At 37.8% G+C, this 27,970-nt stretch overlaps 3 protein-coding genes and 1 long non-coding RNA gene across 5 annotated transcripts in view; 3 read left to right on the top strand and 1 right to left on the bottom strand.

Annotated features, from left to right (window-relative positions):
* Window positions 1-4,737: 4,737 nt before the first annotated feature.
* On the top strand, window positions 4,738-11,153 carry LOC139954773 (uncharacterized). The gene is made up of 4 exons (XR_011788176.1): window positions 4,738-5,334; window positions 6,103-6,272; window positions 6,975-7,132; window positions 9,002-11,153. It is a non-coding gene; the product is annotated as an uncharacterized lncRNA (long non-coding RNA).
* A 4,434-nt stretch (window positions 11,154-15,587) lies between these two features.
* LOC139984124 (uncharacterized) lies at window positions 15,588-20,882 on the top strand. The gene is made up of 2 exons (XM_071997843.1): window positions 15,588-15,854; window positions 16,725-20,882. Exon 2 carries the CDS (start codon window positions 16,731-16,733, stop codon window positions 18,942-18,944), a length of 2,214 nt encoding a protein of 737 aa, XP_071853944.1. The 5' UTR covers window positions 15,588-15,854; window positions 16,725-16,730; the 3' UTR covers window positions 18,945-20,882.
* Window positions 20,883-22,139: 1,257 nt separating this feature from the next.
* On the top strand, window positions 22,140-27,400 carry LOC139984120 (uncharacterized). The gene is made up of 2 exons (XM_071997839.1): window positions 22,140-22,394; window positions 23,596-27,400. The coding sequence occupies exon 2, from the start codon at window positions 23,616-23,618 to the stop codon at window positions 25,845-25,847; it is 2,232 nt and encodes a 743-aa protein (XP_071853940.1). The 5' UTR covers window positions 22,140-22,394; window positions 23,596-23,615; the 3' UTR covers window positions 25,848-27,400.
* Window positions 26,937-27,970, bottom strand: part of LOC139984140 (uncharacterized) — a 62,439-nt gene continuing 61,405 nt past the window's right edge. For both annotated transcript variants that reach the window (XM_071997886.1, XM_071997885.1), the window contains exon 3: window positions 26,937-27,698. In XM_071997886.1, coding sequence (XP_071853987.1) covers window positions 27,560-27,698 — 139 coding nt within the window. In that variant the 3' untranslated portion in view covers window positions 26,937-27,559. The remainder of the gene's footprint in view (window positions 27,699-27,970) is intronic.

The following is a 27,970-nucleotide window of genomic DNA, read 5'->3' as shown; positions in this document are numbered from 1 at the left end:
GTTTGGGCTTACTAAATAGACACAATGTGTAAACTCCATCTGGAAGATTCCTTCCACGCTTTTACTTGGGACTTTCGAGAAATGCATCCACCCCACCCCAGCCACACCTACCCCCAGAGCTACAGGTACGTCAATGCAGAGATCCCCAACACGTCACACTATAAGAAACATAATAGAAATGGGTTGCAATAACGACATGTTTGTTTATGTATTCACAGGTGTGAAAAGTGGGTTGATACTTGTTGTGGTTACTGCTGGGGCTCATCTGCCACCAAGCTCCAAACAAGCATCATGTTGCCACCTTTAGAGTTACCGTTTAAGCCAATAGGTATGCCATTTCGAAACCTCTACAACTCACCATTTGGTTGAGTGGTTTGTAAATGTTTCATATACAGTCATATAGTACCGGTTCGAGTCACTCCAAGATTAATGTTTGTCGTCTAGTAACATAGTTGTTGACAATTGACAATTCATAATCATGGACGTTAAATATGAATGTAAGAGACTGACTTCGGTCTGCTTGCGGCTTTGATAAGCCTATGAGGCTTCTCCGCGAGTTCCTGCTTGCACGTGGATCTAAAATACAAACATAACATGTAACTATTATAAAGTATATTATAAGAATATTTTGTTTATTTCGTTACGTTCGCAGCCCTTTGGGTTCCATCAAAGATGTCTCTCGCGGAACCGGTCTCGGTTATCTATCCATTGTTGTCTGCAATGCTCTATCTGCCATAAACAGCTGGAGGTATACCCAAAATACTACAATGTCTTCATCGGTACTGCTTCAGTTGTCTCGGAAATCTTACTGGTGAAAACGATACGAACTGCAGGAACGTCCCGACTGTTAGATGGTTCACAAATTGAATATTATACAAATAATGAATGGTATGAGTGCAATAGTGCAGATATTTCATGAGTTGAAAGATGAAACGTTCCATTCAACGAGGCGCAGCCGAGTTGAATGGAACAAATTACATCTTTCAACGAATGAAATATTTGCACTATTGCACGAATGGAAACCATTCATTATTTGTTTTATACAATATATTATATTAAGATGGGTAAATTGAACTCATGCAACAGATTGTTTTGAACAGACAGGTTTCTCTGCTCTCTTACCATTGAAAAAAAGTGCTATCAAAAAAGTGTAACCCATGGTTCTATTTCATAGAGTGGAATAGAGCGGATTTTGCATGCAATCGACGAGCAATTGACCAATCAAATGGCCGGAATAGAATTAGGTGTTGTATAATATAGTACTTTGCACATTTTAGAGGAACTAGCAACCACTCATCGTTAACCTCTAGTCCAATGAGCTTTACGTTTTAGATTTGGTTTTGGAAATTATGCTACTAGTTTATACCTGTTATTAAGTTAATTAATTTATAATGTTTGATAGGTGATTAGAGGCCAAGGGCGTAATTACGTTTCCGTTGAAGAGTTATTATGGAGAATTGTCTAAAAGAAGAGGTTAATGATTAGTTTCACGATAAAATGCCTAAAACGTCTACGTGTATGCTAATTACTAAAGCATCAAACGTATTAACTTTGCATTAAAAAATGTAATAGTTTTACGTGAAATTAAATAGTAAAAAAGTATAGTCAGTAACAATAATATTGTGCTTTGGTGGAAGTAATGCTGTTTCTGATGATGATTAAAGAAGTTTTGCATGGAACGACTTGTGTAATCTAGACTCACAGGATAATATAGCTGTTTTACGCTTTTGTAAATTTATCTAGTACCTTGTTTGTCTAATTCTTATTTCAAGATATAATTTACGACTAATACAGTGGAGGCGTTTATTTTGGAATCGCTGGAAGCACTTAGAGTATATTTTATGATTTACTTAATGATACACTCCCTCGTCCATGTAAGCGAAATTCATTCCAACCGCTTTCGTGGTCGTCGATTAATAACGAAGTTAAATTTTAGTTGTCGTTCTCTCTCACAAACACTTTAAGTTGCAATGACCTTAAAGAGGAAACGTTTTAGCACAATTATTGACTGAAATCGGTAGCCTGTAATTGGTCTTGATTGTATAATAATCATTTATGCATCAGTGTGAAACAAACTTAAATTAGGACAATCCACGTAGTTGCATATCTCACCGCAAGCAAACGCTTATGTCAAATGAACAATTTCCGGTGGTCTGTGAGACACAAGGGCTCACCCTGGGGTACCTTCCACCAAGTTTGAAGAAAATCGGTAAAGCCATTTCGGACGTTTGTTTGACACAAAATTGTGCTTAAAATATACATTAGAATTTGAATAATTGACATCGGATCCCTTGACAGCCACATGTTTTGGTACTACTTGACATTTCAATTATACCTGTGAAGGTTACTTGTTAATTCAATGTTTACCATTGGAGTTATAGCAAACGCTTGCTTTGCACTAGATTTGACCTTTGACCACTGAACTTGATATTTGGTTTCGGAAGTCTGTGAGATACAAGGGTTCACCCTGCATGGGGTACCTTCCCATCAAGTATGAAGAAAATTGGCCCAGCTGTTTAGGAGGAGTTTGTGACCCAAAGTTGGACACACATACACAATTACATTCACACACGCAAGCGCGCACCCAGACACGTTTTGACCCTCTCTCCGTCCTCGACTTCCGGTCACCCTGGGGTATCACACAATAGGTGACCCCCCCGAGAGTAGCTCTTCAGGAAAATTGATCATTACCATGGTAACTGTTGCTATAGCAACTGCCATAGCTGTATGTGGCCTAACTGACAAAAGGAACTCCATTATTTCATCCTCCTTTTGGGAGCGATGAGATAGTAATGTATATCATCTCATATAGTAATTTGCGAGTTACTTCCTCCATAGGAGTACTTCCTCCGTAGTGCATTCTTGATCACATGAACTTAAATGACAATAAACGAGGTCTGCGATGTTTTGGTTTAACTGCGGTGTTACTAATAACATACGACAAATATTTACCTCGTCAAGTTTCAATGATTAATTTCTTTGTGAGAGTACTACTACTACTACTACTACTACTACTACTACTACTACTACTACTACTACTACTGCTACTGCTACTACTACTACTACTGCTACTACTGCTGCTACTGCTACTACTACTACTACTACTACTACTACTACTACTACTACTACTACTACTGCTACTACTACTATACTACTACTACTACTACTACTGCTGCTACTACTACTACTACTACTACTACTACTACTGCTACTACTACTACTACTACTACTGCTACTACTACTATACTACTACTACTACTACTACTGCTGCTACTACTACTACTACTACTACTACTGCTACTACTACTACTACTACTACTACTAATACTACTACTACTACTGCTACTACTGCTACTACTACTTCTACCTTCCATTGCGTGTCAATAGGTAGAACATGCCACGAAATCCAAAAAAGTCGTCTACTACGCATGTTTTTAAACAACCATCCAGAGTTACAGCGTAAGCTTTCGCTGATGTGACAAATTTGTCAAAGATTCGGCGACAATTCGAAACCACGTCGTCGAAATTCAACAATGTAATCAGCTGGATAATGTTGTCGCAAAGCTTTGGTGAGAACAGGTAGATATGGAGACACACCGTACGTACAAGTACACAATTCCATTAAACTTCCTGGCTTCGAGAACGTCTGCTTCTTACCTTGAAATCTGAAAACCTTGACGATCTTAATCCAATTCGAGTTCTGTTGACAAACTTCAAACTCGTGTTGGTAATGTTCTAGCAGTATTATTTGCACGTATTCGTTGCATAGACATTGTTCTGTATAGTGGATTAAATTACCCACGAGTAGTAAAATGAGTGACTTGAGCAGCATGTCTATAAACATGTCTAAATATTGTACTTCTCTCTGTCTGTACAATTCACGAGACGCTTAACGATTTTAACTGACCAATTCGTCATTTTGAACAATTTTTGTAGCAATACCTATTATAACGTTAGACGTTAAACGTATATTAATTGTCGAGGTTTGGATATGCTAGGTCAAGATATAATGAGGACTAATTACATTGGTATCAAAATATCAACCACAACTCTGCAACATCGGCAATACACATTGATTAGCTTCAAGATTACTGCCTCAAATGTCCATATTAAACATACTTGAGGGATGTAACATCACCAATTGTGAAAAACACGTTGAAAGTAAGTTGAAGTTCGACACAGCTACTAATTATATAGTTAAAGTACTTTGCTGGTCGAGGTTAATATAGTACGAGTTATATAATTGTATGGAATATAGTAACAAAAATCTTTTGTAAGTTAACAAGGAACGATATTGTATTCGTTGAGAATGCGAAGGGCATTATCTAAATTGTGAATATACAATTTTCATTCTAGGCATAGGCATTATAGGGCTACTTCATATTGAAATAGGTTTTACTCTTCGTCTGAGCAATAACATCTTGATTACATGCAATTGCGACCAGATTGAAGAGCAGTCAGACCCGGAGCCATGCCAGGGCATCTCCCCGTGTAGACTACTGCTCCCCCATCTAAGCTATCATCAAGTTTTCAAACCGATCACAAGGACACGAATAATGTGCATCTCGTTAAACTGTTGGTGCCCGCCATAAATCGATCGTGTCTCTCCTCAAATTGTTGTTTTCCCTCCTAAACTGTTGGTGTTCCTTCTTAAATTGTTGGTGCCCTTCCAACTTCGATTTTCTGGCTATGGGCCTGTGAGCAGGAAACATGCAGGCAGAGAAGATAAGGCGGTGTAGCAGTACAAACTGTCGCAAATATTCCATATTCAGTATATACTGTCCCAGTCCCACTGGGACAGTATATACTAAATTTACCAGTACATTTAGTCTCCCGGACCTTTTGTACAAGGCCAGTTGGTACAGGCTGTCTCCCAGGACAGTTTATGCTATGATGAAACGAGGGGGGACATTATTTGTTGGTCGCATATTTTGTTGTAAATTGTGTCCCCCTGAACACTATGTCCGCATTAGCATGCACGTTCGAGTAGCAAAAATTTAATTAGTAATGGACTCTGTCAGTATCCGTATTATTAGCAAACTGTCGCATTTTGGCTTCTGTATATTTAGCAGTAAAGTCGTGCGACAACTAAAAATGGAAAAGCTAGCAGAAAACGCGAGACAAATTGCGGATATTCAAAGAGATGAGAGCTATCCAAGTGGGTTTACAAGAATAAAACAGAGAAGGATCTTACGGAGACAAAGTCAGTCTTTCAGACTGGCTGAAAATGGAACTCTTGCGTACCGAAATTGAAGGAAAGTTTTGCAATCTAGGGCTTCTCAACTCGCCCAAATCGAGGCAGCTCATACTGACTAGTGACATCTACAGTATAAGGTAATGTCTGTAACTTACAGTATAGGATACACAATATGGTATTGGTTGTTAAATGGCGAACGGCCATCCACAGTTAAACTATAACCAGGCCTCTAGGACTGATTGGTGCACAAATCATGATATTCTTTTACCACGTTTGGTTAGTTGTAAAAACTCATTCGCAAAAGTCAAGCAACTGTTTATGCAACATTATAGTCAGTTGTATGCTTGAGCAAAGTTGTAAGTGCATGAACAAAGTTATTAGGGCCCATTTCTTTACGTTTTGTTTACCCAATTGTCTTAACAAATTTTTGTGAAAATTATTATAAATTTCTACCTTTTATCGCACTGCCTATCATAAAAGATAACAACAGACCACTAAAGCTTACAGAGCTAGTCTGGTTTGCATGCATGGGACACTATAAAATGCAATTATTGGACTATAGCATATTGTCTAGCCTACTTCTAGGCTATTTAATTTTGGTTTGTAAGAACAGATATTGAAGGCCTGATAGTACTTTTTTAGGTGTGGCATATTCTCTACATGCCAAACCTCACTGCAGAAGAAAAATCCTTAAGATATCTGTAGACCCAAATAGTGGCCTTGCAATATGTACAATAATGGGATTCCATTTCAAACACTGATATAGAGTTGTAATTCAGTTTTAAGGCACTTCATGCAGCCCATATATTTGTGTGTGTTTGTTTGTTTTACTGTTTTTTTTTTGGGGGGGGGGGCAAAAAAAACATGATTTCTCCATGATCATGAATTTTCTCATCTCTTTGAAGGTATTCATCTTTGCATAGATAAACCAGACAACAGACTATGTCTAGATTCTATTGGAAAACTATCAACGTTGATGTAACAAGTTATGTTCAACAGGATGTCAAACCTTCATTGTCCTGTAGACCTACGAACAAGTCTCCATAGCATTCCTGTAACTGGATTATGGAAACAGGTAAATTCTCAATCTGTTTTAATTGCACAGGATGTCCGCAGTATGCAGTGAAGGTTAAGTATAGTTAGTGTCACTCTTTCTGGACAAATTTAACATTTACAAGTTTAAAGGTAGTCTGTATTGGCCCTAAATTTTGGCCACTTTAATTGCTAGAAGTTTTCAAAAAATACTTTCCTGGGGGTACTAAACCTTTAAATTATGCTCAGACATTCTAAATGATGACACAAGATGAATGAATGTCCCAGTGAGGTAAATTTCCTCCAGGGAAATAAACATACTTAAAGAATTTTGTCCATCTAGTGAAAATTTGGCATATTTAGGGCCTATAAAGCATACCTTTAAGCCACACTCTAGCCTAACTGCAGAGCAACCATCGGTACAATTATAGAGTAATTACTCCTAACCATCAATATAGGGATATAATTGTAAGTTAGAAAAAGTGGCGTATCATTTGTCTGGTTTAGTGGTTGAAGAGATTGTACATGTATGGTACAGTATGGTGTAAGTTACATTTTCATGTTTGCAAGGTAAAAATAATTGGCCTAAATCCACCAACACCCTGTTTCGATCAGATATCCCACTGTATTTGTCTAGATCTGTGTACAGAATGAAGCAACGGAATAGAACAACAGTCAAGGCAAAGCTTGCAACTTGTAAATGTTTTTGAAATTAGCACCTAAATGCTGTCTTCTTTCTTCACAGGTTGGTGTAGATCTTATTGGTCCTCTACCGGTGACAGCTGCTAAGCGACTGTACATAATAACACTGTCTGACTTCTATTCAAAGTGGCCTGAGACTAAGGCAGTGCCTGACAAGACTGCAGCATCAACTTCTTATTGCATTACTGATGTGATGATGAGGTAAGCATGTCTTAAAAAGTGAATAATTTTCTGTAGTTAGTTCCAATATGAATGGCATCATATCTGTTATTTATACCATGCAAATAACTTGTAGTGCATGGCAGAATGCTGTGTTTGAGTATAAATTATTTCCAAATAGGTATTAAGCCCTTGGTTTTCAACCTTTTTTCGATCACGAGCCCAATTCGTCTTCCGAGCCGTCCTCGCGAGCCCATACCCTACCCTGCAAAGTTATCAACTTCATAAAATCAATTTCACAGCGTTTATTAGTGTATTCTTGACACAAGTGACCCGGGGACTCAATCAGAGCTATGTATGTTCCTCCGTGATCAGATGACAGGTACTTCCCAATTAGAGCCTACAGGTATCTCAAAGATTTCTTGCAACCCTCAATGGTACAAGGCAATGGTACAAAGCAAGGCTTCCACACATCATAACCTTGGTAAATACGTATACTGTGCAGTGGTTGGTGGGAGTCACCGAATTCTCTTATACTAGTCTTATAGGGTTAGGGTTGAGTAAATTTTACCCGTTGTACAAGGTTTCATCGAAGAGGCTTCCTAAGAAACATCATCATGTGCCTTCGCCACCAGCCCCCAAAAATGCCACAATTTTTAATCATTACTGGGGCAATGCTCGCGAGCCCACAAAATCGGCTTCGCGGGCCCAAATGGGCCCGCGAGCCCAAGGTTGAAAACCACGGTATTAAGCATACAGAAAGGTCATGAAGGTAGGTGAGAACCGAGAAAGTGAACTGTAAATCTTTGCAGGTTAAGTCCCCATTAACAAGTTTATATGCACATAGTTTTTGTTTCTATATTTACTTGCAAAGGTTCCACCTCTGGTTCTTAAGTAGCATATAGTTGATTTACATCCCCAAAAAGTGATTTTGGCTGGACATGTTTCACTGCAGCAGACACAGTTTATTTGTTCAAACAAATGATGAGTAAATAATTAAGACCACATTCCACAGCTAGACACCACCTATTGTGTGTTGTTTTTCAAAAAGGTGATGGACAGTTTGATATTGTAACCACAGGGAACTTTTCTGTTTAGAAAGTGTGAACTTATTACTACTTGGCTGTTTTAACAGGAATTTCGACAAGATAAGAGAGATAATGTATCAACTGAGTTTTGGTACCATTTCTCTGTTAGGTCCGTTGTGGAAAATCGCTAAATGTGTTTGTGTGTTTGGTGGGGGGATATTTCCCGAAACCTGGGAGAGGGACCCCTTTTTCTTTGGCAAAATAAGGCAATGTTTAGGTCCCTTGATGCAAAATAATGTATAATAGTACATTTTACTATATTAATGGTAAGCTAGCATTATTTGTTTTTGCATTTGGGTCATACAGAGGGTGTTTTGAACCCCCATGGATCCTGATTCAGGACAATTAATGTTTGATCGGCATTAAACAGTCATACCATGCACACATACATCAATAGAGCACCAAAAGGCATCTAACTTCTGTTGTATCCTAGCTTACTCTAATTTGATAAATTTCTGATATTAAATTTAATTAATATGTCACAAATGTTGTATTGGCTCATGTGGTTAAAAATTTTCAGATTTGGTAGTGAACTGTACAATATAGCGCCAACATTATGACATGCAATCTCCAATTTAAAAAAAGAGCCAGTAATCCCATAAACATGTGGGTGTCACAATAAAAGATCATCCAATTTAACTGAATGCCTAAGCATAGTTCAGTTGTAAACTATACAGTCTACACTTAACCAACATGGTGAATGTTAATTATCTTTGTAGTGGAGCTTACACATAACCTTTCAAGATGATAATTTATTTTATATATGACTTACAGTGTGGCATTCACTACTCATAATATTGCTTTCAACTTTTATTTTGCACAGATTTGGTTGTACTGATATCTCATCCCTGACCACCAATGGAGGGAGTATGTATGAAGTTAACAGAAGACATGTCTAGACGATTTTCTTAGCAGTTAACTTGTTACCGACAATAATCTTGTCTTTCACTCTAACATATCATGAGAGAAAATTCCGTCCGCTGCTATACGTTTAAGCAAAGACAGGCCATTGACTTTTCACTGCCAGTCTTTCGGTGGAAATCCATATATTTGCAGTTCAAGTTGAAGGGATGTGACGCTTGAAATTCTTTATCACCTCATTACTTCATTAAAAACAAATAAGAAGACGTTCTGGAAATTGTGTTCAAGATAAGTTCTCATAGTAAAACATATAACCGACCATATTCTTCTTCCTGATGTAACTTTTGCTGTTATGGATTTCTGTGTAAGTCTTAATGAAAAACCTGTTGGATACATGAGAATCAGCTATTTTATTTGTAATTTACAATCAAGATTAAACTTTTGATGGTATCAAGTTGCACATTAAAGCATTATATAGGTAATCCTACTGTTCAAAGGGGGAATTCGAATAGGGAAACTTCTGCATGGTTTTATTGAGGTCTTTACCAAACTCTAAAGAGGATGTTCTTCATGTGGATTATGAGAGTTTCAAGTACATATTGTTTAAAGAAGAGTGACGTAGTATATCATTCTAATCAAGCAATACCTCCCTGCTTGGAGGATGCTCTAGAAAGCATGGATTATCTTAAGTTGCATCAGAGCTACAAAGGGAGAGTCATCATTCCAGTTAAACTTCCCCATGCAGGGGGTAGGAAGTGAGGATAGGCACACAACATCAGAGGGACATTTTCTCATTCCACAACCACCACTCGATATGCTATAAACCGATACACACCGGCCATATCACTTAAATATATATGATGTGTTAGTATGTTATCAATACTATTTATTGAGATTGTTAATTGTTAAACATGCTATAAAAAAGATATGGGATGCCATTTTAAAAGTAGCATGTACAGACAGTTCCCCCCCCCCCCACCCAGCTCCTACCTCCCTGATCCCATGTATAATCATTTTTCACTCTTTGCCCAGTCTGATATAGACTCAGAATATTTGTGTTTGTGCATGACTATCATCCAATTTCATGTTTTGATTTTTACTATATTAACTTTCTTTGAACAAACTTTTCTCTACAAGAATAACATATTTAAAGTGTGAGAAACATGATGAGACAAAAAATCTAGCATATCGCAACCTGCTCTGTCCTATTTGCTTTATTCTTTTCCTTGTTTGGCTTTGTTTTGTTTCCTGTATGTTTGCAACTCTTTTGAAGAGGATATCGTTCTAATATATCTTCTAATTTGAACCACTTTTGTCCAATAAGAAACATTCATAATAAGAATCAACGAACCTTTATCACTGGAATTGCCTAGAATGCCATTTGTCTATACAAATGAATATTTGCTACGGGGCTTAGGGGGCAGGGGAATGGCCCTCCACCTTGTTGAGAGGGAGAAAACCTTGACTCGACGATTGAGTGACAAAAATAAGGAAGGGTAAAAAAGTAAACAATAAAGTAGTAATGAAAGTCAATAAATAGGTGTCAAACCCATACGGAGAGGGTTGGGGCAGTATTGAAATTTTCAAGGTCAGAGAAATCTTCCAGCTACTTCATGGTTGCTATTAGCAAACAAAACTATTTTGGAAATCATCACAGATAGGTCACAGACTTAAGAAGACCCCTCCCCAGGACACACATTCGATAACTTACCATCCCAGCCCCCCCCCCCGTATCCTTGCACTCAAAATTATGTGTATGGGCCTGGGTTTTGTATACAGCGTTGCCGATTTCGTTTAGGATGTAACTTGAAAATACCCTCGGTTCCCGTCCTATAATGAGCTTTACGCACGGATGAAATTTCATATTGGCTAGGCAACTCTCGTAGACCCATGAAGTACAGTTACAATACTTGCCAAATCTTGCCACTGTATGTTAGGGAAATACGGCAACAATGAAGTTTGGACTCCTTAAGTTCGTAATATTTTACCTCTGCAATTATCATTTTTTGTTGTAGCTGTTGCATTCCCTATCTCGTACCCGCCCTCCGTTGGGGGGGGGGGGGAGTTAGGTTTATACTATCTCTCCCTCTGTAAAGATGACTATGAACGCAATGTAGTTGCCGAATACAACATACAACATAAACGGAGGATGAAATAGCAATCACAACAAAGACATGATTAACATCTTCTACAGATGGAAAACTTGTTTCTTTTTTTCTTTTTTTCCCGTTCTATTTTTTGTTTGCAGCAACGCACAACGTCTCATTTATTTCCTGTAATATCTAACTATGTATGCATCTACTCTAATTATTGATATAATGAACTTAATTGCCTTTTGAATGTCGAAATGCTTAAATTTTATGCGGGACAAAATATGCTATGAAGTATTTGCGGACATTCTGTACCGGGACATTTCGTCCGGCGGGACTATATTTGCTGTGAGGTGGGGACACAATTTTCAGCAGATAATGTCCGACCGGACTAAATATGCTGGTACAGATTGCCCCCGCGGACACTTTGTACAGGTGGACACTCTGTACTGTCACAGCGGCACATCAATCAGTAGTAGGGAAGGCCCCAGATCGCACCCGTGCAATCCAAATGTTGATGTACCCAGATCCCCATATTAGATGTACCCCCTATGATGGCACCCGTTCAATTCCAACTTGTGATGTACCCCCAATAAGATGTAGCCACTATGATGGCACCTGTGCAATCCAAATTTGTTATCGACTGAGATTTTCTGTAACTGGGATGTAGCCATCAATGATCTCACCCGTACAATCCTACTTTGTAACGGACCCAAATTCCCTGTAACTGAGATGTAGTCACCAAAGATCGCACACAGTCCTAGGTCATTCCCGACCATAATTGGATTTATGATTACATCTATTTATATATGTCTATATGTATTGATCGCCCATCAGTACGGTACCTATATAAGATCGCATTATAGTACCTTAAGCAGGCTTATTTGAAATCTTATTTTTTTGAAAGTTTTCAGCATATGAAACAGGGAAGAAACTCGTAATTCGAGAGGTAAATTAGTATAGGCCCACAGTTTTGGTATATTAATATAATATTATATTTGGATATCCGAATCGTTGAAGACTTGTTCAATATACTATAATATAGCTACTGATATATATATATATATATATATATATATATATATATAAATATAATATATATATATATATATATATATTCGTGAAGTGAATGAATTTGAAATTCTTTGTCTCCTATAACTCAGTCATCGTGTGGGGATGTTAACGTTTTAAGAACGAGCAACATTTCCCAATTATATTCCATTAACAAGCCTATTACAGGAATAGGCTATTGCATTAAACGACCAGCATACTTATTTTAGGACGCTGAATTTGTATCTGTATTTTTAATGGTACTCATAGATTTCATCCGTGCAATCCCACTTTGTAACGTACCCAGATTACCTGTAAGTGAGATGTAGCCACCAAAGATCGCACACAGTAATAGATTTGTGTATTGATCGCCCACCAGCACAGTACATGTATGAGTACCTATCATGGGCGGGATTACGGGGGGGGGGCAAGAGGGGGCATTTGCCCCCACTTTTTCCCAGACCTTAGTTCACTTTTTTGTCGTTTTTGCAGACAAATGTGCACAACCCTAATCGAAATGATTCCCCCACAACAGCTCTATCAAATAGACCTATTTGTTTCGAATCTAAGTCGAATTTGTGTTTAACATCGTAACATGTAGCATGCAGAATAACTGGAGCTGGAGCTAGCACATGGTTCGCAGCACAGGTTACGAATCCTGGAGCTAACAAACTAGCGATTCAATTCTGCATGTGATGAATCCGCGGCATGTGCTACAGTGCTAGCTTCAGGAATTGATTTTCAACGTTGCTGCTCTACTGAATACGTTGAATAACTAAATCCAGAGAAACGATTTACGAAAGCCAGATTTGCATATTGGGTATATCAATAATTAAATTCAATACACTGACACATGACACCCCCCCCCCGGCCGTTTCATTCAACAATATGCAATGGCAATGCCGATTTAATTTCTTTACTGCTCGAAATCCTGGAATGATGCATGCAAATCGAATAATGTAAATTACAAATAGGCACTAACACAGTAACACATTAAATCCATTGTTACAGTATACAGAAGTCAGCAGTTTCTGTAGGGGGGGGGGGTAAAAGTATGTTCAGCCCCCAATATTTGCCAAGTGCTCCAAGAAGTGGGGACCGCTGGGAAATTTCGAAGTGGGTGCTGAACATATTCTTGATCGGTCCAATGCACAATATACTAATAATTTTAGGGGGAAAGAACTGTCTAGATGCGATTTATTGTTACCAGAGGTGTCATTTTGGCTGATCTAGGATTTCCTTTTTGCTTAAATTTCGACGCGCCGCGCCAACTGATGGTGGGGCACCGCCTAAATAGTGACGTATAAGCTTCAGTTGAACATCACCATATAAGTTCTTGTATCCGTCCTCCCTAAATTTACACACGTTCATTAATTGTTTAGATGCAATTTAAAGCCTATATGGGTGTTAATTTTACCGATCTAAGGGTACCTTTCATCGAAAATTTCGGCGCTCCTTGCCAACCGATGATGGCGCTCCGCTTAGATAGTGACGTATAAAAAAAGGTTGTACATCACCATCTGACCATATGTTCTACTATCAATCCTCTTCAATTTTTCATTTTTTTTTTTTCAATTTTCAATCTAGATACAATTGCAGACATGAGATCCATATTTCAAGGATAGGTACATGCAGCTTAGAGCACTCGAGAAGTGCCGTTTCCGGCCATCTGGAGGGTTTGTAAAGCCAAAAATATTCTTGTACGCTACGCGCCAACCGATGGTGGCGCTCCGCTTAGATAGTCTTGCTGGCAGGTTTGCCCCCCCCCCCACTTTCACAACTCAAATCCCGCCCCTGGTACCTATACAAGCATACACTGGACATGCTTTTTAACATGTGAGATCGCCCATACTAATGAGTAAGAAAGGATCGTAAGAAAGGATCGTAAGAAAGGATCGTAATAAAGGATCGTAAGAAAGGATCGTGTATCATATTATGGGATATATTTTAGATGCATTGCTTGGACGTGCGATATATATTTCTCACCCTGACAATCCCACTTTGTAACGTACCCATGAAACCTAAATGTAACTACCAAAGATCTCACCCCGGGCAATCCCACGCCACCTTAAATGGTACAAAAACTGCAGATGGGAATGCTAGATGTATCCAAAAGATACAATACATTAGAACCAAGGTCATGCAAGATGAAAGAGATTGATTGAATTCAACGGCTCTTTTTAAGGCCACCAAATAATACAGAAAGAGCAGGCTTTTCTCCGGTAAACATTCAATCTGTGTCTTTGTGTCTATTATTTATTGATATATATTCCAGATCCTCCATATTGTATCCGTTTCCAAAGTAATCTCACTGAACCATATCGCGCCAGACCGGGTGCCTCTATATGTGGCAGCTGACAATAATAACTTGAGTAATACTGTGTACGTGATATTGCTGAACAACAACAGTAATCGAAGTAATCAACAATGCAGCCAAGCATGTGTTCTACAGTTCCTCCTTTGAGCTTCATAAATGCCTTTGTGGTGGATCACATTTGTTTAACTTCTTGTTTGATCTACACGAAACTGACAAAACTTTCACACTTACACGATCATAATAACAACGTTATGTATGCCATTAGAACACGACCAAACCGAAGCTAGCTGCAAAGATCTATTTTGAGATCATGAAAAAATAACACAATAATGCAAAAATACTGCTATTGCCAAACATTTTGTCCATTTGTAGAGATCGAGGAAATACAAATAAAAAAAGAGGAAAACTCTCAGTGTAGGCAACATTTTTGTTGAAAGGTACCTTAACACTGAACCACTGTGACTGTACTCAGTTCAACCATTGACTCAAATGCCAGCGAAGGAATTAATGTTTTCAGGGTATTTGCTTATATGTTCTTTTTGAGAGTAAGAGACAGTATGTAATATTATTGACAATATGTATCCAAGCAAGGAGCCATGCGAACAGAGTTATGAACGGAAAAGTCAATAATCTGCTCGTGTATGAGTCTAATTAATCATTTGAAAAAAAAACAAACAAAAGCCGGACAGGCGATGCCTTTGTCTTAAATTTTCATTCGTTTGATCTATGAGAATTGGCCAAAAGTTAGGTAAAAGTGTGCTTCGTCATACTCAGTAGAGACTTGAATAATTATTTAACTTTAAGTGTTCATTAAGGTGACCTTTAAATGGCCCTAAGTCAATTAAAATTAGCTAAACTGAAGTAAACTGAGCTGGTTTGGGTTGGCAGGGAATATTTGCAGGATAAACAAAGTCAGTTTCATTTATGAATTCAATAGACCTCCACCCTACAAAGCAGTGATGCGTGAACATTCTTCAATTGTGGCAGGATCAACAAACCCAACAAACACCAAACAATATGAAAAGCAGCTATTGTGATGTACATATATAAATTTAAATATAGATTTACGATATATTGTGTTCGCCACCACTTCGTGTACAATACTGTTTTTTCTTTCCTTTGCTGGACTTGTAAAAAGCATTGCAGATTCAAAACCAACGGATGTATTGTGAGCATTTACCACAGCAAAGGCAAATGCAACTCGAACTCTCTCCAAATAATGTTTAAGCCTATTTTTTTTACAGCCGACCGAAAGAATATATATCATTGTACACAGTGAAAGAACAGTACTTCAGCTATAACTGATTGTCACGAAGAGTCGAAAGTTTCACAAGAGAACTACCGTATAACAAATATCAGTAAGTTTAATATTCTAAGGCAAGAAAATATATGGTTTTCAAGACCTCTTAAATTTTGAATTAAAATCCTATCCTTTATCCCGTATAGTATACGCATGAAATGCATCTTATTGTATTTAGCATGTTCCTAATTATATTTATGTTTCATTCGGATAAACATGTAGAGGTCTTTTTTTGAAGAATTTAGACTTCTTGGATGGTCTTTTTCTCTTAATAACTACACCTATTTGCTCTGTTAATAACACGTTATGTATACTAGTTATAATTATGTCATGTTTTTGTCTTTTGTGGACGTCATGGACAAAGATACATTTGGTAATACTTTAAACGAAGGAAACCTTACGAATGATAATTTTCTTTTTAATGGATTCAACTCACTAAAGATGTCATGAATGAATGACATGACAAGTAGCTGACTGTATCTTAACTTTTGGTCACTTTGTCAAAAGTAACATACTTGTATTGTTTGCTCAAAGCAATTGGAATATATGCTAACATGAGTGTTTGAAACATACAATGATACGTTTCTTTAAGATTACAAGTTAATTATTTGATGGACCTGGCAATAATTTCGCTGCAGGAGTGTCGTACGTTCGTCAGCATTACAAATTTCTTGTAAGACACCCAAAGACTTTTTAATTTAATGCCTTAGTTGTTGAAATACTTCATTAAGTGTACACTCTAACACTTTGATATGTTTCATTGACGATTGGCAGAATCATGTTAAAATTTGATTGTTGCTTACGAATAGTAGTGCCCGCAATGTATCTATAACGGTCACAACTGTGTAACTTTCTCTTGATACAACATAGAATGAAATTCGCTTTTTAATCCAATAGATATATTTATATTACTTTTTTTCGTTCTCAGACAGAAATGGCCGCCAGCAAAGCAACGGAGAGAACGGATATGATTTTCTTTAATTGCGCAGTATGCTTGAATGAACTGAAAGAGCCGAAACTGCTCCCTTGTCTTCATCGATTCTGTCGGGATTGCTTGATAAAATTAGACCAGACACTACGCCAGTGGTCAATCACCTGTCCAGTCTGTCAATATAAATGTAGGATACCAAATTCTGGAGTAAATGGACTTCAGGATGACCTCCAAACGAAATACATGCTGCATGTGAAAGAGTTGCGATGCGCACTTGAGAGGGAACCCTTCAAGGTCTGTACATGCTGTTCCTTACGAACATCGCTCTCAGCCTACTGCTTTCAATGTGAGGACTACCTATGCGATAAGTGTTTTCAATATCATCTTCAAAAGAAAAAATTTAAAACTCATAAACAACAAACAATTAACTTGATGGAAAAGAGAGTAACACCAACAAAATTAGCACACGCTAAAGAACTACTGGCGTGTCTAGCCCATCCAACACAACCTGCCCAATTTTGTTGCAGCACTTGCGACAATACACCAGTCTGTGATGGATGTAAGTGTGGGCTGCACAGACGACACGACACAGTCAACGTAACTGATTTGGCTAAATCAATCAGGTTTCAACTAGAAGAGAGGTTTGCTGAGCTAAGTCGTCATGAATCAAAACTATTTGAGTTGCCACAGAAAATTGAGACTATTCGAAAAACACTTCGAGATAACGTGGCAAGGAAGAAGGTCAGTTTGAAATCACAGTATGAAAAACAAGCAAATAAAATCCAAGCAAACATCGAAACACAACAGTCTCAGATGCAGCAGAAAATTACTGAAATCGAAAAAAGAAGAAAAACTGAGTGTAGTCAAGTAAGACTAGAGACAGAGAAAAAAATGCAAAAACTCTTAGAGGAATGCGAGGGCATCATCGAAGAGAAGAAGAAGAAGTTTTCCGATCAAATTGAACAGATAAAGCAAAATCACGTTACTGAGAAAAGGACCATGATTCAAAAATTCGAAAATATAAAGGATAACATGAAACATCTCACTCTTACCGTAGAGAATCAAATGAAGAAAAATGAAAAAGATCTCCAACAGACATTGGCTCTTGTAGAGAAGACGCTCCAGCGATACGTGAACTTTACAGAGACGGCATCCTACATCCTTGCCTCTAAAGACGATTGGTCGGACATCCGTTATCTACCTGACGTAGTAACATCCTCTAATTATTTAATCAAGGATACACAGTACGATTTTCCAGAGATGGAATCGTTATCCGACCTTTTCATTGGTGACATAATCGACTATGACGATCATGATAAATTAAAAGTCATGAATGAGAATTTTACTGTTGTTGATATCGATGACATAAAAACCCAAGGTTTTTGGGTAGATGATGTAACACGCAGCGAAGATGGTCGCATTGTCATCACAGGGTGTGCAACTCACGAATATTCACATATTTCAGTTATCAACGCAAAAGGGCAGATAGTACGACAGGATCGAATAAGGAGACCCAAAAAGGTTCCATCGTTCCCTAATCGCTTCTGCAGTTTCTTTTCAAAGCTTCAAATCGCAACAGCATGTATACCAGATGAAGTAGGTCTTTACAATATTCGAGATGGATCCTACAAGAAAAAAATAATCAGCGACTGCGTCGACAGTTGGTGTGTTGGTCGAAGTGTTTACTGTGTTACTACTGATCCAACCAACAATCACATCATTGTTGGAACCAACAGTAGAGATGTATATGTCTTTGATGATCAGCTGAATTACAGTCACACCATAACACTACCAGATACAGGTTATATCTGTTATCCTAGAGATATTGCTGTTTATAGCGGGGCACTAATAATTTGTGACTACGGTGGTCAAAAGGCATACACAGTGGCCACAGAGGAATCAAAGGGTACCGTCATTCATGAATTCCCCAAACCGGGCAAAGCGGAAGATGAGTTGCAACCTCTCAGTGTTTGTACAGACGTTAACAATGCCGTCTATATTATATGGGTGAAGAGCTTCCGTGGTCAATTGACACGTGTTTTGTCGCAGTACAGTCAAGATGGTGTTGAGTTATTGACATCAATAAGACTCGAAGACGATTCTCGGTGTGTAGCTACATTCAATGTAGGCAAATCTGAGAAATTAGCAGTGGCTACATTGATGTCGGGACAATTGCAGATCATTGAAAGGGAGGATGCTATCTATGAATCTTGTTAGGAGGACGGTGCAGCAGAATTATTTTGAATCAAGCGCAGAATTGATCCCGCCTTGAGAGATAATAAAAAACAGTCATGTAAACTGTTCTGCTATACGTAATTGCATGGAACTCTTGAAATATATATATATATATATATTTGTTGAAAAAAAAAACATTTTTGCTGTCCGTATGCAGCTATGACACAACATTAGTTTGCTTCAAGTTCACTTATTATACCGACTGGGAAAATTGCGAATATCAATATGTCGAGAGCGCCGTCTAAGTATTCGATGTTCATTTCTTCAGGGTGCTAAAAATGTGTTTCTCTTTTGTCAGAATTTTTCCCTATGGATTGTCCTTTATGATGGATAATAAAGCCTTAATTTTTGAAAAACAGGTTATAACAGCTTGTGAAATGATGCATGTTGATGCGTTTCCGTCCGTTGCTTCGATTATAAAATACAGCAGTGCAGCTAGAGGACTTGCGTAAAGGGTAGCCGAGTTGGGTACTGGAAGGGGGGGGGGTGGCAAGGCCCCATCGCAATCGTTAATTGTAGAAAGATGGGGAAGATCTTCAGCAGTCTTTGCGTTTAACCTAATTATAGACTTAATTTATAGCCTATTAATTAGTAGTTAATTTATATGCCTCAGGTTGACTTTGATTTTTGTTCCCCTTGTTTAGAGGACCCCTACATGGGAATCAACGAGCCCAGAGTGACACTGTGCCATTGATTGCGTATTTGATCTGCCTTTGCACCTTCCATTAAGGTGCCCAATACTACCTAAACCAGTCGGAGATAATTCTAGAATTTGGTCCCACCTTTGATAAGTGTTGGGTTCCCCTGGGTGGTCCATTATTAGCATTGATGTGTGCTATTGATACTGACGGAGTCAGATCGCAATCTTATTGCTTGTCATCAAATTTAAATCTTTAAACTTTTATCTCCGGTAGATTATCTAAAATCATCAAATCATGTGGATCAGAGTAATTATTGATCTGTTGTATCTCGTGTTGTCATTTTCTGTGATAAAAAGAATTTACCACTGAACTCAAAGAAATGTAAAGAAATGGTATTCGGAAATACTAATATTAAATATGAGATCTTACCTACCACGAACGCGAGAACACTGTGATACAAGGTACTGATGGTGTCCAAACAGAACATACAATGTATTTAGGGGTGTGTATTGACAATAAACTTAGTTTTACATGTCATATTTTTAGAATTCTAAAAGGGGGTGTAATATAACATATCTTCTTGATCTTTTATTGTGCCATGTTTCATGTTAGAAGTAAGAATGGAAGCATTTAATACCTACATTTTAATTAGTTTTATCTTAGCTGTTCCAGTCTGGTACCATTTTTTTTTTATTAAAAAAGGATCAGATAAAAATAAAGCCTTGTTGCACTACTGTACCACAATACTTAGCTTTGATTTAAATACCCTTATTCACCAAGTTAACAATGTAGCTATGAGAGATTTTCAAATGCTTGCTAATAAAATTCATAGAGACGAGAAACACCTGTGTTTCATGATGAGCTGCATACACTTCTTCGACAGGACATAGTTACAATTTAAGAAATAGGACCATAACACTGAAGTTTCGAACTGTACGTTTAAGAAATTCTTCTATTTACAGGGCTGCGATTTTGGTTCGGGTGTTATGCCTCGAAATTTACTTAATTCTTTCATCGACTTCAAATTTATTTGTCTACATATCGTCCTTTCTGTTTAACCATTTTAAGCTTTTAACTATTAACTATGTTTTACATCCTCTTTATAAATATGTACTTTATCCTGAATTGTTAATAAACGTAAACTTAAACTTCACCGTCGCAGTGTAACTGAACATCCGATACACACAGAGAACACAGTAAACTACAACTGTACATCTTGAAGTTTTGTACCAAAGTAAAAACTGGATTGTGCTAAAAATCAGTACCATGTGCTATTAGGATTACAGTAAGAACTGGGGATACGTGTAATCTCAACAAGTCCAGTTTGATGCATTTGTTGCGATAACACATATCCTCAGTTCTTACTGTAAACCTAATCGCACATACTATACCGATTTGTCAGCACGATCCAGTTTTGCTGTGGCACAAAGTGTTAAGATTTACATTTGTAACTGTAATCTCTGTGTGAATCGGTTGAACTGAACAAGGAATGGGATTTGAACTAATATGGTTTCGTATACCTATACGTCTGTGTATTGTGCAATGTAGTTGTGGTATAGTAGTGTCGATACAAAGGTAGACACGCTTTGTTCAGTATAAAAGGGAACAAAAGCCGTTAATACGTTGACCTGGATTCTTTCGCATTAAAGGTCTTGTGTTGCATAAATGCATGAATATCTTCGGTTTCCTTTGGTTTAGATCATAGACAAATTACATGTTCTTTGCGGAATCAGAGTAGATTGCTCACCAACTTTCGACCAATAGGCTGCCATGTGTACTTCGTAGTGTCTATTCCCTTCAAAGGGACTGGTGATACCTTTTCTTCGCGACCACACGACTGTACTCTTAACGTTAGGATACTGGGATTGAGGGTGGATCAAGATGTTTGCCTTTTGTAACTATCCTCGGCTGAATTTGACTTATAAAGTATATCCAATATCTTTAGAAATCTTGAATCTTGTACTTAAGCGCCGCCACATGTCTCGGAATAGCCAATGTGACGTTTCCATTATTTTAGCACAACAATTTTAGTGCAAAACTTGCCGGAATGCTATTGGATGTTAATATTGTGGAATATCGTTTACCTTAGGAATTTTAGTGGAATAAAGCTCAACCAATGAAAATATGACCATTAATTATCAATTTCCTCCAAGGAGCCTATAAAAGCTACACCTACATAGAGAAAATTACACCCGACGTCTGAAATGTCGTCGTCATTTTTAAGCAATTTCTCCAGGGTACTATACCTTGAAGGAATTTTAAAGGAGCCTAATAGAGTATATTGAACATATGTGTATCCCATACTTCTACGTGAGCTGATCACTTTAATTGGTATTTACCTGATTATTTCACTATGTATAAAAACTGTAAGAGTCGATACCGTCATATTAATCATACAGTACGGTGTTAGGTCCCAGTTTACTATGCTATTTGATTCGTCTATGACGAAAAAGTTTGTTTTTATACCTAACAATGCCTTGAAGTTATCGATGCATATCAATTGAGCAATCAACCAAATGGTGTTATACTTTAGAAGCAATGACTGGTCCATTGAATGCAGTCGTTCGTAACAGCTAACTACTTTACTTTAACTCGCAAATGCTTCTTAGGTAACGCAAAGTTTCTCTAATGTGAATAAGAGACAACAGTTAGCTTACTGGAGTGTATTATAACGCAGTAACACATGTAAAAGCTACGGTGTGAACCTTACTAACAGACGAATTCATTACTCAACGGCTTTTTCAACTAATGACTGGTTAGGAGTCCATACAACTGTCCCTATATTTGACTAGTAAGTATACCTTGTTCAAAAGATTCAAAAATGCAAGATTTTAAGCGTTTCGAAGTGAAGAGTTATCCACTTTCTGTTAAAATGTGGACGAAGTCTTTGACGAAAACTTTAGAATAGTCTGGCTAGTCCAGTCAATCATTATGCACATAATTGTGTGTTTAGGATTCTCTGCTCATATGTCCTTCTTAGTGGTAACTGGTCTTTTATGTGGTACATGTTAAGGAATTATAACACACATCATTTTTAACTGATTCACGGGTACTCAACGTTACCAAGCCATGCATGAGAATCGGGTGTGTTCTAGACTAACATATGCAATTGGTTTAAAAGTACAGGACAAGAGAGGGGATTTGAAATTTCGACGTATGATAGTAGGCAAACGTTACAGGTTAGTTGCTGTATTACTTGCGTGTTAGCTTCTAAACGTTTACCAACAACTTGCTTAAGTATAGTTAGAATTGGCAGTTAGGGATATTGTTACAATTATCACATAGTAGGTGTATACTTGACGGTATCGCTACCGGCTTTGCCTCTTGCGCATTTCCCATTAGTCTTATAATGATCGATTAATGATTGATTTGATGTGCTTACCCTGTTAGGTGAGCTACATGTTTGTCTAACGAGTCAGCCTGTTTGAAAGTCCTCATTTGTTCAATCATGTGAATTCCATTATCGCTTAAGCTCAAACAATTTCAAATTCCCGATGTTTAAATACAAATATTCTTGCTTTGTCACATGACAGGGTTTTTCTTTGGGGGGGGGAGGGGTGGCTTGGGGTCAGGGAGGGGGAGGGGGAGCGAGATAGAGGGAGCGGGAGATTCAAACATTTTACTCCAACCGTCCCTTAACCCATACCGGTACTATGCTGATTCACAAACTCGCAATAGTACTTGCCTTAACTACAAAGGATGCTCATGCAATACATTCCAGTGCGAGCATGCCACCATCAAATACGGGCCAATTTACGTCATTCTTAAATTTGCCTGAATTGTTAAAGTCACTATTTGGGACACTTCCAAATGCTACAACTTCTTGTCGTTGTGATTTAAAGTAGTAGAATTTACCTGACATACAGACAAATTCGTCTACGAAATGGCAACTATTTTCAAAAGATCTTGATAGCTAGTAATAAAAGAGAAAGAAGAGAAAACTGAGAACATTGAAATACATATTCATACCTTTCCATCATTATATCTCGCAGAGTTCTGTCCCATTTTGAAAATGGCTTCCAAAAACTCGCCGAGGGAAGAGGATGAGCAGTTTTGTATTTGTGCAGTGTGTTCGAATGAATTGAGGAACCCGAAACTCCTTCCATGTCTTCATCGCTTCTGCCTCGATTGCTTGATAAAAATAGAACAGGACTTGCAAGATGGGTCAATAATATGCCCAACCTGTCAATACAAATGCAGTGTGCCACGTCGGTCGGGTGTTCGAGGATTTCAGGATGATCTTCAAGTGGCATCAGTGCTTAAAGTGAAATATCTGAGGAATTCACTGGTGAAGAAACAGTCCAAGCGCTGTGGGTGCTGTTCAAAGCGATCAAATGTCCCCGCTTACTGTTTTAAATGCGACGATTATTTATGTGACCAGTGTTATCAGAGTCATCTGCAGGCAGACATGTATGTACATCATAAACCAAATACTGTTAACTTAATGGTAAAAAGTCTCAAGCGAGAAAAACGAGCTTACTGTAAACAAATTCCAACTTGTGACAACCATCCCAACCAAAGCGCACATACATGTTGTTCTACTTGTGAAAATCTACCAATTTGCCTAGCATGCACCTCTGGTGAGCACAGATATCATGATATGATAAACGCATCTCATATTGCCGAAGTACAACGATATGAATTACACAATAAACTTGCCGAACTCGATCTACATGAAAGCAAAATATCTGAGATACCAAAAAGAGTTGGATCAATTCAACAAAAGTTGATGGATAATGCTGAAAAAAAGAAAACTGTTTTAAATTTACAGTTTAAAGAAAAATCAAACGAAGTCGAGACCAGCCTCGAGAAACAAAGGAATGAGATGGAACAAAAAATATCTGAAATTGAAGAGAGAAGAAAATCAGAGTGTAGTCAAATAAAACGAGAAACAGAGATAAAAAGGCAAAAGCTGTTGGGGGAATGTGAGGGCGTCATTAAAGAGAAGAACAGAATGTTCTCAGATCAAATTGCACTGGTTGAGAAAAATTACCAGTTAGAGAAAGAAAAACGGTTGCAGAAGTTGGAGAGATTAATTGAATATTTGAAAGAGAGCATTCGAACTGTAGATTTTCTCGTGCAGAAAAATAAACGAGAGCTACGGGAGGTGTTAACAAATGTCGAGTTAATTCGAGAGCGGCATGGTAACTTCAGAGAAACATTGTCACATCTACTTCATTCCAACGACGATTGGTCGGACGCCCGGTATCTCTGGAGTATTAAATCAGCTTGTGGATTTCTAATTGAGGAATTAAAAACAGATTTTCCAGATCTAGAACCTTTGTCTGATTTTATTGCCGATGATTTTGAACAATTTGGAAGTGATCATGTAACAATTACGGGAGAGAATATGGTTGCCGTTAGCATTGGCAATATCGTGGCCAAACGTTGGTCAATTGATGATGCTACGGGTAGCACGGATGGTAGAATTGTTATTACAGGCAGCGCAACTAAAGAATATTCACATATTTCAGTGGTCAGCGGAAACGGACAGGTTATACGGCAGCAAAAGATTACAAGGCCAAAAGTGATTTCGTTGTTCCCTAATCGATTTTGCAGTTTCATTTCAGAAGACAAAATCGCAACAGTTTGCGTACCCGATGAAATTGGTCTATACAACATTCAAGATGGGTCCTACCTTACAAAAAACATCAACGGCATTGTCGAAGGTTGGTCTGTAGGTCAAAGAGTGTATTGTATAGCTACTGACCCAGCTAACAAACTCATCATTGTTGGTACGAACAGTAGACATGTTTATGTATTTGATTACCAGCTGGCTTACCGTCGCACCATAACTCTACCAGATGAAATACGTTACTGTATGGATATTGCGATTCATGCAGGTAGACTCCTGGTTTGTGACTACAGTGGCAAGAACGCTTGTGCAGTTGCAATAGATGGATCAGAGGGCAAGCTTACAAATGAATTCACCAAACCAGATATTGGAAAAGGTCAGTTGCAACCGCTCAGTGTATGTACGGACATCTATGGTTACGTCTATATTATATGGTTGAAAAGCAACGGTCATCAGTTGACACGTTTCATGTCGCAGTATAACCAGGATTGCGAGGAATTATTGACAACGATACCCCTGAAGGGAGATGCGCGTTGTGTTTTCACTTTCAAGGAAGACAAAACAGAGAGAATAGCAGTGACTACGTTGACTTCTGGAAAGTTGTACACTATAGATAGAGACCATTCTATTTATGAATTCTTTAGTGATGAATGCCAACGACCAGCCTAAATAAAACTCTGAGGTTATAAGTCACCATTCCCATAAAAGCAATCCGAAACTTGATCTTCTCTAGTGTTCGAATCTTCCTTTAAATGAAGTTGATGGCGAAGGAAGTAGTACAAATCATCGTGGACACGTTACACTTGATTCGACTTCTAAAAAATTAAATCTACGTTATATTTTTATTATTATTATTTGTGTTTGTTACCACTTTTTCACATATTCAATTTCTATGTCGTGTTTTTCGTCAGAAAATGTTTCTTTCTTGCAGCATTTTTTTTACTCTCATAAGTTACAGACCTTATAAAAATGAAATGAAGTGACTTTCTAAATTGACAAGATTCCAGATTTGAGATAAAACTGTTGAACTGACAGCCACGCGACGGGTATGTTGAATGTCTCCCACATTTGTGGTCGCTTAAGCGTCGTAAAATAACTGAGGATTATTATAATTTTTATGATTATTATGATTATTATTATTGTATTCTACCAATGTCTTTAAGCATCAAGCATGGCGACGTTTTTCGAGTTGCTAACTTATACAATGGTCATAGTTTTAGGAACTACTTCATAAAAGTCTTGTAATCACTGTATGATAGCTGGTTGTATATATGAACTCTCCCAGCACTTGAAAATTGAATACGACCCTTAACACTTTCACCTGGTGCAGGTGAAACTTTAGCTAAAACTTCCCAACCGATGCACAGCTCCCTTTGCGTAATCTTCCCTTTTCACCAAGGCCTTCGAAAATGTCTAAAATGCCTACCGACCAACTGGTTCTGCAACACTGGTTTATTCTACGCTTCTCAAAATGTTGGTTTATTCTACGCTTCTCAAAATTAAAGCATCAAAACGTAATGATAATAGCTACAAACATCAAATAAAATGTCTCTCTCCTAGGAGTGCTGCGTCTCGCAAACAGCACGACACTCTTCCCATGCCACAGCCTGGCAACTGGCCCGAATCGACCAAACCCTGTGTTCTTCGGTAAGGTACCACTGAGAGCAGCATATAATCATCGATTTATCCGTACCTTTTTCCGTATGCTTTCATAAAGTTGTTTACGAAATTTAAGAGAGAAATTAAAGCGTGGTGAGATCTGAATTACCGTACTGTAGGGAATGTATTTTAACCGATTTAAAAATGCATTGATAATTAAACTAAGTAACTAAACTTCGTACATCAATTAATTATTTTGCGTAATCATGAAGGGGGGTGTTGTTCTGCTTGTTCACAATTCTATTATAAGAAGGTTTAATGTCAATTACTGTGCGTTAACTTGAAAAGAATAAGTTTAGCTTCGCAAATGGTAATTAAGCAAAAAAATTTTTTATTATTATTATTAATATTTTGAAGAAATACACCTAAATTAAGGGTTGACATAAATCATATGTAATCTAGTACCTTTAGTAATCGTGGATGGCGGATATTTCGTTATTTTACCTCAGTTTTCTTTTACGTACACGTGACAATGATATCATACCAATTTAAATATAAACAATTTAAAACATTGATTGGAAATCAAAAGCAATGGGTAGTAAAACAAAGTTTTAAAAAGGCTATTCTTTCACTGTATTACGTCATTTATGCTATTGCTTTTAGCCACTACCCCCCCTCCACCACACACACACACACAACCCCCTAGCACACATAAAAGGTTTACTGTCTATTCCGAGTAAAAGCAATTTCGAGTACTACAAGAAACGTTTCGGACCTTGAACCTAGAGTATTTTTCCTTTCTCGGTGCAGGCGTCCGGGTAGTCTGTTGACTTAGTATTGGTGGTATAGACGCAGTTCTCTTGGTCGAATATGACGTCACAGTATTCATTATTTGCCACGATAGGTTTGTAGGCGGTGTCACTATGGATACGAAATAAGAAAAAACAAATAGATTCATAGTTGTAATTTGTAATACATATAGTTACATTTCAAAATCATGGTGTCAGCATGAGGAGAAGGGACGAAAGGTACACCAAAAGCTGTAGTGGAAGATACATGAGGGCATTTTGCTTAGATCTATCTTTAACATTTCCGCTCAAGGTTGCAAATCAGTATAGAGAAGATATGACTTTAAAGAACATAGTTACCAATATCTTATACATATATTAAAGACGTCTGACCTACAATAAGTC

Source organism: Apostichopus japonicus, chromosome 17 (genome assembly GCF_037975245.1).
Source record: "Apostichopus japonicus isolate 1M-3 chromosome 17, ASM3797524v1, whole genome shotgun sequence".
NCBI classification, from domain to species: Eukaryota; Metazoa; Echinodermata; class Holothuroidea; order Aspidochirotida; family Stichopodidae; genus Apostichopus; species Apostichopus japonicus.
This window is presented reverse-complemented; position numbering and strand designations above follow the sequence as displayed.

Coding starts and splice junctions, on each gene's coding strand:
- LOC139984120 (XM_071997839.1), top strand. CDS start 23,616: ATGGCTTCCAAAAACTCGCCGAGGGAAGAGGATGAGCAGTTTTGTATT.
- LOC139984124 (XM_071997843.1), top strand. CDS start 16,731: ATGGCCGCCAGCAAAGCAACGGAGAGAACGGATATGATTTTCTTTAAT.